We start from the raw sequence: 13,381 nt of genomic DNA, 5'->3' as shown, positions 1-13,381 counted from the left end.
CCCGGGATGTCAGCGCTCCGTGGGATGCTCCGGGCTGCGGGATCCCCGCGGGACCCTCTGCACCGCGCACACCGTCACCCAAAAGCCTGCGAAGAAAACGGAGAGAGAGACAGAGAGGGAACCGGGCGGGATGTGCCGAGCTGCGGAGCGCAGATGGGCCGGGGCACAGCTGGGGGTGGGCACTGCCAGCCCTGCCCGGGCACACGCTGCCGCAGCCCCCAGCCGGCGCTCCTCTGCACCCCGCGGCTCTCCCGCTCGGTCCGGGCTCTGCAAAGGGAACGAACGTGGAGCTGGGGGAGGGTGGAGGCAGCCCTGCAGCGGGAGGAGAGGCAGCCCCGCACCGGGATGCAGCCCCGCACCGGGATGCAGCCCCGCACCGGGATACAGCCCCGCACCGGGATGCAGCCCCGCACCGGGATACAGCCCCGCACCGGGATGCAGCCCCGCACCGGGATACAGCCCCGCACCGGGATACAGCCCCTCACCGGGATGCAGCCCCGCACCGGGATGCAGCCCCGCACCGGGATACAGCCCCGCACCGGGATACAGCCCCTCACCGGGATACAGCCCCGCACCGGGATACAGCCCCGCACCGGGATACAGCCCCGCACCGGGATGTAGCCCCGCACCGGGATACAGCCCCTCACCGGGATACAGCCCCGCACCGGGATGCAGCCCCGCACCGGGATACAGCCCCGCACCGGGATGCAGCCCCGCACGGGGATACAGCCCCGCACCGGGATACAGCCCTGCACCGGGATACAGCCCCGCACCGGGATGCAGCCCCGCACGGGGATACAGCCCCGCACCGGGATACAGCCCTGCACCGGGATACAGCCCACTGCAGTTCGCAAGCCAGGGATGGAGACCCAAAACGTCAGCTGGAGAGGAGGGATGGAGAGACCTTGAGCTCCTGCCAGTCCTGCTGCTGCCCACCCCTCCTGGCAGCCTTTGAAAGCATCAGTTGAGGGGTCCCACGACCCCCTCCCTCGCCTGCCCTTTCCTCCTCCTCACTCCAGGTCCCAGCAGAGGACGAAACCTGAGACTGGAGCAAATGGCATCCGAAGCAGCCCCCGTGCAGTGCCGAGCCTGGGTCCCTGGGGCAGGGCTGGAGGGAATGTGGTGCCTTTGTCACCGGCTAATTTTGGCTCCTCTGTGCTCTGAAAACAATCCCAAGGCAGCTGAGAGGAAAGATGCTGGAGGCATGGCCCTGCGGGGGCTTTTGCCTTATAAAGGTCTAACAGGCTGCTATAAAGCTGCCTCCTCCTCCTCCTCCTCCTCCCTGGGGGCTGGGAGCAGATCTGCTGGCACTTGGAGCTGGGGAAGGGGAAATATCCTTGGAGGGGCTCCCGAGGCTGCTGGGTGCAGGGAGGGTTTCTCCTCTGCTTGCTGGGACTTGGCTGGTGCAGGTTTATCTAGTGCAGGGCCACCAAGGTGCTGAGGGGCTGGAACATGTGTGTGAGGAGGAAAGGCTGCAGCCCTGGGGCTGTTCAGCCTGGGGAAGAGAAGCCTGAGGGGGGATCTCATCAGCACTGTCTGCAGGACCCTTCCAATCCCTCCCATCATGCTGGGATTCTATGATTCTAGGTCAAATGAAGGATGGGACTGTCACTGCCACTGTCACCAACCTCACAGCAGAGCCTCACCAGCACAGAGCTCCCACTGTGGTGCCTGGGAAAGGGAGGAAGGAGCCAGGGCAGGCAGCTGTGACCCTCCTGCTCTGCAGGACAGGGGAGTTGTCTTTGCTCCCCATCATGAGAGCTACCCCATGCATGCAGCTGCATGTCCCTCCATGACCATAATAGCCTCAGGATTAAAATGCCAGGCATTGTCCCTGCTGGGCTGCACGCTGGGAATTGTTTGCTCCTAAATTTGCCCCTGAAAATATCCCAGGGAACAGGTGTTGCCTGTCCTTGTGGTCTCCTGCCTTGCCAAGCCTCCCTCCACAGGGACACTGGGCAAGGGGCTTGGTGGGGTGCAGGGGGGTGAGACAGAAGCTTTCCTGCTGCTTCTCAGGAATTCCATGTGGAAAACATGAAGGGCTGGAAGCTCCTTGAGCATCCCAACCTGCTGTGCTGTGCTGGGCAAGTCTGGGTGGTCCTGATGCCCTAACAGAACGTTGCCCCAGGGGCTTTTCCAGCTGGTTTCCATCAGAGAGAAGAAAGGCAGATGTGAGGTGATGAATGTACAGCCCATCTGCACTGGCATTGCCATTGCACCACGCTCAGCCTGACCTGGCACAGCTGCACACACACACCTGAACGTGCTGGCCAAGCTGGGCTGCTTCCCACGCAAACAGCACGAGAGCACCAAATCTGTCACCTCTGTGGAGAAACACCTGGGAGTCCTGCTGATAACAGACTAAATATGGGCCAGTAGTGTGCCTTTGTGGGTGAGAAGGCCAATGGCAGCCTGGGGTGTGTTAAGAAGAGTGTGGGCAGCAGGGTGAGGGAGGTTCTCCTCCCTCTCTGCTCTACTGAGGCTTGTCTGGAGTCCTGTGGCCAGCTCTGGGCTTCCCAGCTCAGAAGAGACAGGGAACTGCTGGAGAGAGGCCAGTGCAGGGACAGCAAGGTGCTGAGGGGATGGAACATGTGTGTGAGGAGGAAAGGCTGCAGGCCTGGGGCTGCTCAGCCTGGAGAAGAGAAGCCTGAGCTCAGGGGCACCTCAGCAGCACTTGTAAGTACCTACAGGGTGGGTGTCAGGAGGATGGGGACACACTTGTGTCTGTGGTGCCCTGTGACAGGACAAGGGCTGATGGACATCAGCTGGGACACAGAAAGTTCCTCTTAAACAGGAGGAGAATCTCCTTTGGTGCTGAGGTGAGGGAGCCCTGGCCCAGGCTGCCCAGGGAGGGTGTGGAGGCTCCTCAGGAGGTTTCCAACCCCACCTGGACACGTTCCTGTGCCCCCTGAGCCAGGGGAAGCTGCTGTAGCAGGGGCTGGAGCTGGAGCAGCTCTGCAGGGCCCTTCCAGCCCCCACCATGGAATGTCTGATTCCATGCCACACAGGTGCCCTGACCCATGCTGTGTGTGTGTCAGTGTGTGTGTGTAACCCCATGTTCCAGCCCCTGCCCAGGTGTGTGGCACGTCACAGGCCTCTGGGGCTCGTGGCAAACGTGTGTCTGCAAGAGGGGATTTGTGCTATTTTTACTGACCACTTGCAGGCAGCCTGGGATTTTATACTCCCCCTCCACCAGCAGTCCCCAGCAGTGAGCAGCTCTCCAGAGGCCAGGCATCACCTTCCTCCTGCACAGCCCCGAGGTAAGGCTGCCCCGTGTCCCCTCCCCCCTGACTCCCTGCATGTGGCCACACAGGCACCAGCATGAGACCCTCAGGACCTGCACTTAGAGACATGAACCTCAGGAGTTTGCCTGAATTTCTCCCCCCTGAGGCTGCTCAAACTTTTCCTCTGCTCTTGGACAGTGGATTGGTGAGAGTGCAGGGGGACAAACATCACCAAAACACCCAACTGGGCTCTGGAGCTGAGATTTGACCCCCTGAAAACTGGCCAACAAGAGCATTTTGGGGAGCATTTGCCTGTGTGCCTTTGCCTTGTGTGAGCAGGGAGCAAGGCTGTGAGCAGAGTGCGTGTGGCATCGTGTTCCTGGGCTGTCTCTGGCCCCTGGCATGAGGGAGGATGTCAGCATTGAGCAGTTTGGATTGATGGGCTTTTATTTCTTGGAAGGATTTCTGTGATCTAATGGTTTAACAAGCTTTTGATTCTGTTCATGGGTGGGGTATGAGAAGAGTGCAGAATGAGTTTGTCCAGATCCCTTTGTCCCCATCAGGGACCAGAATCTCTTGTGAATGCTTCAGATCCAGCTGGAGCCTGCAAGTCCCTGCATGAGATGCTGGGAATGTCTTACTGGTACCACTGAGTCCCAGTTGTCCCCTGGGAAGCCAATTTAGAACTATCTGGCCCTAAGAATTGATTGACCTTGGGTAGAGGTCATCAGCCTCGAGTGTGGAATGAGTCTCACGTTCTAGGGACAGCAGGCTCTGCTCCAGCAGGGATTGCTGCAGATGCTGGGAGGCTTTGCCCAGCCCTTGCTCACCTCCAGGAGCCAATTTTCCACCTCCCCTGAACTAAACTGAGGGGAAGCAGCTGGGACCTGACCTGCTCAATGCTCCCTGTGTGAGGCAGGAGAAGCTGCCTTCCCTCCATGTCCTCTGGGATGTTTGTCACATCACCAAGTCTCCAGAACGGCTGGAACCCAGGTGCAGCAAAGTGATGTGGCTTTGGAGAGAGGAAAAAATCCTGTCCTTGGGATTTCTCCTTGTAAATCCAGCCATGTGGCAGGCTCTGAGGGAGATGATTCCTCCTGGGGTTTTGTGGCACTTTCCCTCCTGGCTGCATTCCTTCAGGCAGCCACAGGCACAGGGAGCAGGAGCTGCACTGGGAGCTGCACAGCTCAGGCTCCACACACCCAGCAGCAGCTGTTGGAGATCACAATTGCTCCTTTTTTCCCCTCTATTCCCCCCAGCAGGAATCTTTGGGGGTTTTTTTAGACAGTTTCTGAGTTTAGGAGGATGCAAAGAGACCAAGGCAAAAATGTTAACCCAAATCTCAGCTTTGTCACTTCAGTCCTGAGGGAAAGGACTAAACCCCCCCATCTCTTCCCTTCTGAGATGTGGCATCAGCTCTCAAAGAGAGAAACCCCCCAGTTTGATTGGCATTTTCTCACACATTTCTCTGTTAAACAGGGCTGCACAGTGCTGTCTTCTTGGTGAGGGAGGGGAGGGTTGGAGGCAGTGCAGGGGAGGCTGTGGAGGCAGAGCACTTGGGAGCAGCTGCCAGGGCAGAGGGTTACCGAGCACATTTCAAGCACGAAGCCGGAGGGACGGGGCTGCCGAAGGAACCTGCTCAGCTGCATCTCGCTGCCCTTCTCCATCACTCCGCCATGGGCTTCGGTCCCGTTGTCCGTGCAGTCGCCCCCGGGGAGCTGCAGGATGGGTCTCCCCGAGCCGATGTGGTGGGGGAAAGCCTCGAGGTGCCTCGTTTCTCCTGATCTTTCCATCCCCTCTCTCGTCCGTCCCCTGGCCCCGAGCTGGGGCGGGTGATGCCGCCGGCGGGGGCGCAGCTCCGTGCTTGGGAAAAACCCTGAGGAGCAGGAGCCCGAGTCCCGCGGGGCTGGCTGGGGGCAGCCCGGAGCTCGCCTGGAAGCTTTCCCCGCAGCCCTGCGCTCGGTGTGTCCCAGCGCCGAGTCGCTCCCGTCCGCCGTCAGCGGGGGCAGCACCGGCCCCGGGCAGGGTCCCGCCGGCGCTTCCCGGCCTCGGCTGCATTTGGGCTTTGGGATTTGCTCCTTGGTTTCAGTTTCTTGCCTTTCTTTCTCTTCCCTTTGGTTTCCCGTGCAGCCGCTCCCCGCCCGCAGCCCAGCAGCCTCTCGCCGCGATGCCGGAGCCGTGAGTAGCGCGAGTTTCCCCCGGCTTCGCTGCACAGGAACGCACAATCCTTTGGGCTGGAAAAGCCCCTGGAGCTGCTGCAGCCCCAGCCCTGCCCTCACCCTGCCCAGCCCAGCACTGACCCCTCAGCACCTCAGCCCCACGGCTTTGGGATCCCTCCAGGGCTGGGCACTGCCCCAGCTCCCTGGGCAGCCTGGCACAGGGCTGACACCCCTCTCAGGGAAACAGTTCTGCCTCAGCTCCAACCTCACCCTCCCCTGGGGCAGCTGCAGCCCATTGCCTCTTGTCCTGTCACTCATTCCTGGGGAGAAGAGACCGACCCCTACCTCAGGCTCCTCTTCTCCAGGCTCAACACCCCCATTCCCTCAGCCCCTCCCCAGCCCCTTGTGCTCCAGCCCCTTCCCCAGCTCTGTGCCCGGCTCTGGCCACGCTGCAGCCCCTCAGTGTCCCTGTGGCAGTTGTGACAGCTCATGTGCCACACTCAGTGGCATTTTGGCGTTCTGAGCAGTGGCCTCGAGCACCTGCTGCATTCCCAGAGCAGCATCACCTCAGACCTGCCTCACCTGCGGTGGCAACTCTTAGATACAGAAGCAGGGAAACCAACTGCAGCCACATGAGATGATTTTCTTGATTGTCATCTCTTTAACTTTTATTCACTGATTCCCTGTTCTCTTTTCTTCCTTATTGCTCCTTCTGAACTCACACCTGCCTGCAGGGAGGTGAGCACCTTTCCTTGCCTCTTGGGAGTGATTTTGATGCTCCTCTGCATTTGCTGTGAGTTTGTTTTCAAAGTTGTGGCTTTTTTCCCCTAGAGAAAATCCAAGATCACAGCCTCACGCAAACTCTTGTTGAAGGTGAGTCCTGAGGGCTGGAAACTCCCTGGGGTTTGTCTTGCTGGGGTAATGGAGCCAGGCTTGAAGTGTGTGGTCAGTGGGGCAGCGATGAGGAGTGGCAGAAGGATGGGCCTTGGGGAGCAGCTGCCATTCCCACCTCTTGCTTCCTCCAAAACCCTCACTCATGTGGGCTTTGTGGTCCATGCACCAAACAAACCTCCCCCAACCTCCATTTCACTCAGGTGGGGAGAGACTCTGATGCCTCAGCTCTAAAGCCACAGAGCTCATGTTTGTGCACCAGCAGCTCAAGTTTGGGAGGTCCCCAGGTTGTGGCTTGGGAAAGTCACTTAATGCCACAGCAAACTGATGCAAAGAAACTGCCCAAGTCAGCACCCACCCATTGGGACCACCACAGCTCTGTGGTACCTCTGGCCACACTCTTCCCTCTGCCTTCAGGGTCACCACACCAAAGGTGCTGAGACTTTTTGATGTGTGTTGAAGCAGAACAGTGATTCTGGGAGGGGCAGGTTTGGGAGGCAGACAGACCCATCCCATCCTAGAGATGTTGTGTGGGGAGGCACAGGAGAACAAAGGAGCCTGTCTGCTCACACTTGTGCCTATCTGCTCCCCTCTGCTTGTGCTCACAGAGTCTGATGCTGGCAAAGGCAAAGGAGGAGTGGGATCAGGAGCTCGTGGACAAGCAGTCAGAGAAGGAGCGCTACCTGTCCGAGCGGATCACGCCGCTGCGCACCAGTGGGCTCTCCCTGAGCCAGCTCCAGGTATTGCTCGGCTCTGGGGGTGGAGTGAGCTCCTTGGGAGCATGGAGGAGCACCTCTCACCCCTGTCCTGTTGTGCTTGGCCCCCAGGACCTGTGCAGGGAGCTGCACGAGAAGGTCGAGATTGTGGATGAAGAGAGATACGACATTGAAGCAAAATGCAACCATAACACTCGGGAGGTAGGAGGCAGGAGGGGCTGTTTGCTCCTGCATTAACTCCCTCCCACGTGGTAGCTTGGGCCTTGATGGGGGCCTGTCATGGGCTGGGCTGAGCCTGGATGTGGAACACTCACCAGGGTTATCTAAGGGTTGGTATTTGCTCTGCAAGACATCACTCAGCACAAGGCTCATCCCTGCCTCGGGGAACTCAACCTGTCCACAGGCAACCTCCTCAGTCTCCTGGTCACCCTTTGTGGCTCTGAGAGCTGCTTCTCATGGCACATCTGCCATCTGAACAGGCTGGGACAAGGCAATGACACCAGCTCTGTGCCCAGGTGGACAGCCCTTTGCTGGAGGTGGTCCTCATGGCTGCAGGAGAAGCACAGACCCCTCTGGGGCTCAGTGTCAGCAGAGTCTCCTACTTCACCCAGGCAGCAGCCATGCCAGGGCCTCCCCCCCTCCTCCTCTTTTCCTCAACCTGCAGATTAAAGACCTGAAAATCAAAGTGCTGGATCTCCGAGGGAAGTTCAAGCGACCTCCCCTGCGGCGAGTGCGGGTGTCAGCCGACGCCATGCTCAGGGCTCTGCTGGGCTCCAAGCACAAGGTCTCCATGGACCTGAGGGCCAACCTGAAATCTGTCAAGAAGGAGGACACAGAGAAGGTGGGGGACTCTTCTAGAGATGGAGACACCTCCTAGGGACCTTCTGCAAGGTCCCCTGTGCAGCCTGTGTGGGTTGTGCTCATCCCTTGTGAGCCTCAGAAACGAGCGCTGGGCAGTCCTTGTGAGGCACTGCCTGTTGTGGGATGTAGGAGGAACATGTGGGAGCAGTTTGACTGGTCCAGGTCACTGGTGGATGGAAACAAGTCAGGTTTAGTGCTGCATCTGATGCTCTTCCCTCTCAGAGCGTGTGGGAGTCTTTCAGCTGGGGCAGCCTTGGCATGTTTCTTGAGCAGAGAGTTTCATCTTTGGTCTTCTAGGGAAGCAGGAGAACTCCCATTCCATGCAATCACACCCTGAAAACACCCAGGAAACTCCCAGACCCAGATTAGATAAGACAGAGCAAGCCCAGCAAGCACAGTTGACCTGAGATAAACACCTCAGTTCACACCAGCTTTGCATAGAGAGGTGAAAGTCTCAGTTCGAGTGATGCCCACAGCTGCCTGGGGTGTGCAGACACCCCAGTGAGAGCTCCACTGCTTTCCTGAGGCCTTTGCCCAAAGGATTTTTACCCTTTTTGGCCTCTCTGTTCAGCAGATTGGATGAGAATATCAATTTTCAGTTACTTTTCCCTTCCCCCCCTCCTGTTGCTGGTACAGCACACTTTCAGCTCTTTGCACACAGAACTGTGGTTACACTCCTCAGCACCAGGTGGGGAGAAGATCTGGGTTTATTTGTGCTGTTGTGAGATGATCCTGGGGCAGGGTTTGCAATCTCTGAATGCCTGTGGGTTGGCACAGCAGACACCTGGGCATGCTCCCACAGCTGCCATTGCCTCCCCTTTCTGTGCTGGAAGGGGCTGCCGGGCTCTCACTGTCACACCAACGATCCCAGCCCACTCCACAGGCTCAGAGAAGGTGGAAATGGGTTTTCTGTGGGCTGGGAGATCTGTGTAGAAGGTGGTTTTGCTTGCATTTGCCTCGGTGTGCATTTGGAGAGAGCCCCACGTGCTGGTCTCTTCCTCCTAAAGACACTTTCAGGGCTCTTTGTGCCTTCTGGTGCATTAACAGCTCTTATCCAGGCTGGGTGAGGGGGTATCCACGTGAATCCAGACCTCTGCTTGGAGATCAGGCTGCTCTTTGCCATCTTTGTGGTCTGTGTCTGGGGGAGCAGGGTGGTGGGTGAGTGTGGGGCTGCTGCCTGCCCTGTCACACAGACAGCCCTGTCCCTCCTGCCAGGAGCGTCCCGTGGAAGTGGGTGACTGGCGCAAGAACGTGGAGGCCATGTCAGGGATGGAGGGGAGGAAGAAGATGTTTGATGCTGCCAAATCTCCCACAGGCCAGTGAGAGGTGAGGGGTTGCTCCTTCTTCCTCTGTGATGCCTCTTGCTCTGGAATCACAGAACCATTTGGGTTGTTAAAGCCCCTGAAGCTGCTGCAGCCTCACCCTGCCCAGCCCAGCACCAACCCCTGGCCCTCAGCACCTCAGCTCCACACCTTTGCCTCCCCTCAGCCTCCTCTTCTCCCATTCCCTCACTTGTGCCTGACTTGTGCTGCAGACCCTTCCCCAGCTGGCACCAACACTGGGCTGCTAATACTCCTTTTCTGCCCCACTGCTCTCTGTTTCTTTCCCACAGGAGCATCTGGAAGAAGAGCCTCCCCACTCCTGCTGCCAGCCTCCCTTTCCCTTGCTGCCCCTCTGTGCTCTTTACACCCTTATCCTGAATCCATCACTGAGCTGAAACACATGGACAACTGTGTGGAAGGAGATCTGAGCTTCTTTCTTTCAGCACTGCCATCAGCTTCACTCCTTCACAGCCTGGCACTGTGGCTCCTCAGTATCACCTGCACTGGCCATGCTGAACCCAAGGGCTCACTGGCCATCCCCCTCCTCCCACCACTGCAGAGAGGTCCCAGAGATGGCTGCTGGTCCTCCCACTCCCCCATCCTCCCGTGGGTGCAGCCTGAGCTGTACCCACACGGCTGCATGTGTATTAAAGGACGGTCTCCTGGGCAAAGCGCCGCGTGGGCTCGTGTCCTGGGGTTCTGCCCCCTCCCTCCCAGCAGCTCAGGGGATGGGGAATGGGGGTTGTGGTCAGTTCATCACAGATGGGCTCTGCTGCTGCTGCCTCTCGAGGGTTGGACTCCTCACACTTCCCCTGCTCCAGTCTGGGGTCCTCCAGGAACTTCTCCAATGTGAGTCCTCCCCCTGGGCTACAATTCTTCATGCTCCAGGGTGGGTCCCCATGGGGTCACAGGTCCTGACAGCAAACCTGCTCCAGCCTGGGCTTCCCATGGGGTCAAAGCCATGGGCTGCACCCCAGGATGAAGGGGAATCTCTGCTCCAGTGCCAGGGCACCTCCTCCCCCTCCTTCTCCATTGCAGAGACGTTGTTCTCACATTCTCGCTGCTTCTGCTGCACTTTTGCCTCTGCACAGCAACTTCTTCCCCTTCCCAAGTGTTAATCTCAGATGTACTGGCTCCATCACTAGTTGACATGGTCTTGGTCAGCATTGTGTCCATCTCAGAGCTGACTGGTCCTATCAGGTCCAAGGGAAGCTTCCAGCAGCTCTTTGTTTCATGAAGCCACCTCTGTGTCTCCCCACACAAACCCACGACAGCTCGTCTCTGTGGGGCCATGGGCCAGGGGCAGGTCTGTCTCTCCATCTGACCCTCCATCCCTATCAGAGACCCCACAGAGTGAGATCCCCAGATGCTGCCACGACTCAACCTGACCCACCACAAGGTTTTAGCTGGGCTTTCACCCCTCTGAGCTCTCCCCCTGAGTGGGAGCCACGGCGAGGCAGCATCCTGGGATCTCACTGGGGACTATCCCCAGAGGGAACTCACACACTCAGCAACGATCCTGGCAGAGGAAGAAAGGTGTGTAGGGAGAGATAATAACTGTTACCTGACCAACTGGTATAGCTGGAAAATGCAAGGGAGGTTTCCTGGTAACAAAGGCTTCTTCAGAGCTGGAACAGCAGCAGAACAGGAGAAGCTGAGTCCATGTGGAGAGCAGTTGCTCTGAGCTTAGTGCAATTATGCTAATTGGTGATTTAAAACCAAGAAGGAGCTGCAGAATGAGGTGAGGAGGGGGTTGGTAGTGAGATGAAAGACAATACAGGAGATGGGTGCTGTGGGACCAGGCTCCCACCGATGCTCAGCAGCCTGTGCCTGTGCCCAGCTCCTCCTCAGACCCTGCACACCAAGACCCTTGAAAGTGCTGCAGAATGAGACCTCAGGGCTTTCAGCTCATCTCTGCAGCCACAGTAAGAGCCAGCCAGGGTGCACTCAGCAAGGTCCTAGAGCCCAAGTGTACCCACTGTAGGCTGGAGATGACTTTGCATGGCCACTTTGTGGTTCAGATTGAGAGGGGAGAGAACTGGACAGTGTAAAAACATATTAATTAACCCAATGATCTTGTACTGGGCAGATTCTGCTGGCAAAACTGCACTGAAGGAGAAACAAAGGGCTTGGCACGATGTGGCCTTTCAAACACACCCCTCCTAGCTGGATATAGAGTGGTCCTTTCCTTTCCTGGGATGCTCTGTGACCTCCTTGCTGATAGTCAAGCCTAGAGACACCTGAATGATGCCTTAAACGTTTCCCTGAGAGTATTTCCAGCTCAACTGGACCAGCAAAGGGAGGAAGGGCAGGAGGATTAGCAGCCAGGGGCAGCCTCGGGGTGGGAAGGGGTAAAGTTTATCCCATGACCTCTGAAGAGCACTGCAGCACTCTGCCCTGCACAGGGGTTAATGCTGGGCTGCAGTCCCTGGGGATAAAGGTGAAATGTTAAATATTTAGCAGGGGGTTGGAGTGGATGATGTCTAGAGGTTCCTCCCAGCCCCCACCATCCTGGGATTGACTCTGTGATTACCCATTTGCTGTGGCCTGAGCTCTCTCACTCACTGCTCACACCAGAGGGGGTTTGATCCCAGCCAGGATGCCCTTTGCTTCTTGCCCCCCTGGGCACTCTGCTGCCTCCTGCTCAACCTTCCCATGTCCCTCCAGCCACACATCCCCAAGCACGTAGCCTTGCCTGGGGTTTGTGTGGCTCAAGTGCAGGACCCAGCACTTGGCTTTGCCTTGGAGCTTGGTCTGGCACCCAGCCATGCCTCAACCTGCTGGGAAGCCTGGGCAGATGATGCTGCTGAGTCCACTCCACCACTGGCAGCTCGTCAGGGATGAGCCTGTGGAGGAGCCAAATCGTGGCCAGTGCTGGGGACCAGTGTGGGCAAACAGGGTGGAGGTGGAGGGTTCACTGCTGGGCCTCAGGGTGAGGTGGAGGAATGTCCTAATTACAGCACAGTTGTGGAAACTGGAAGCTCTCCACTGCCCTGTAGCCAAAGAAACAGGCTCTGCATAGGGATGAGACACAGGACATTGTTCCCAAGGGAAAAATGAACCCCAAACCTGCTGATACCAGTCTGGCACCTTAGTGGGTATCAAAAAGTGTCTTCTGCTGCCTCCCTGAGCTCCTCAGGCAGATGCAGAGCTGCTGGCACTGCCCTCCTGCCAAGTGATTGGAATGCCAGCCCAGGGCAGAGCGAGTGTGGGTTTGCACTAGAGCCTTGCCCACACCCAGCAGAGTCCTGTGGCACAGCTCCCTCAGCCAAGAGCACAGAGTTTTCCTCTCCTGGCTGTAGATCTGGGGCAGCAGAAACAACAGCCTGGCAGGTAGAGTGGATCTGGATGTCAGATTGGTTCCCCTGAGCATCCCTTCCCTGCCTTAGCTCGTGCCCTTGCCTAATTTCATCACCTTCAGCTTTGTGGAGCTGCAGTTTGGGCTTCAGTGATGAGCTCGAGGGGGGCAAAATGGCTTTTGTAAAGGGAAGCATGGTCTCACAGAGTGACTGCTGTTTGCTGGAGGCACCAAGGAGCTTGTGGACAAGGGCAATCTGGGAGGGAAGAGTTTTCCCTGGATTTCCACAGGCAAAGGTCAGCCACAGCTGAGAGGGAAAGTCCAAGGAGAGGCAGATAGTCAATTAGCAGATAGGAAATGATGGTGAGATAACAACCTCTGCTGATAACTCTGGCTCATCTGGCATGGCAGCAAAGACTGATGCTACAGACATTCAGGAGGATCTTGCAGGACTTGGGGTCTGGGGATAAAATGGGATGTTTGGAGGAGTAGAAAGTGATGCACAAGGGAAAAATGCAACACGAGTCTCTCGATGCCAGGCTGTGGGCTGGCTGTTGGGAGGGATGACTTTGGGAGTACTGTGAGCATGCAACAACATGAGGAACATCAGGGAAAACGTGAGCTAAATGCTCCAAGGCAGCAAAAGCCTCAACCCCTGAGAGAGCAATGCTTTGTGCTGCCAAAATGCTCAGCAGGACCTCGTGCAAAAGAAAGGAGAGAGCTGCAGGTGGGGAATGGAGCCGGGGAGCTCCTGGAGGACAGAGGGGTTGTCTGCAAACAGTTTCCTTGGGTTTGAGGGAAACTGGGCAAATCCATGGAGAAGAAACCCAGTGAGGGGTCTTAAAGGGGAAACCACCTTCAGCTCCCAAGGCCTCTGAGTTGAACACAAAGAGCTGGGGCAGTGTGAGGG

General features: G+C 57.6%; 1 protein-coding gene across 1 annotated transcript; it reads left to right on the top strand.

Moving 5' to 3' along the window:
• The first annotated feature begins 5,391 nt into the window (after positions 1 to 5,391).
• Positions 5,392 to 9,765, top strand: TNNI1 (troponin I1, slow skeletal type). The gene is given in 7 exon segments (XM_062013660.1): positions 5,392 to 5,406; positions 6,215 to 6,256; positions 6,883 to 7,014; positions 7,102 to 7,191; positions 7,655 to 7,831; positions 9,067 to 9,177; positions 9,464 to 9,765. Coding segments are annotated over 6 exon segments (564 nt in total). The 3' UTR covers positions 9,175 to 9,177; positions 9,464 to 9,765.
• The last annotated feature ends 3,616 nt before the right edge of the window (positions 9,766 to 13,381 follow it).

This window comes from Colius striatus, chromosome 22, assembly GCF_028858725.1.
Source record: "Colius striatus isolate bColStr4 chromosome 22, bColStr4.1.hap1, whole genome shotgun sequence".
In the NCBI taxonomy this organism is placed as follows: domain Eukaryota; kingdom Metazoa; phylum Chordata; class Aves; order Coliiformes; family Coliidae; genus Colius; species Colius striatus.
The sequence above is the reverse complement of the archived record's forward strand: the minus strand, read 5'-3'. Positions and strand labels throughout refer to the sequence as shown.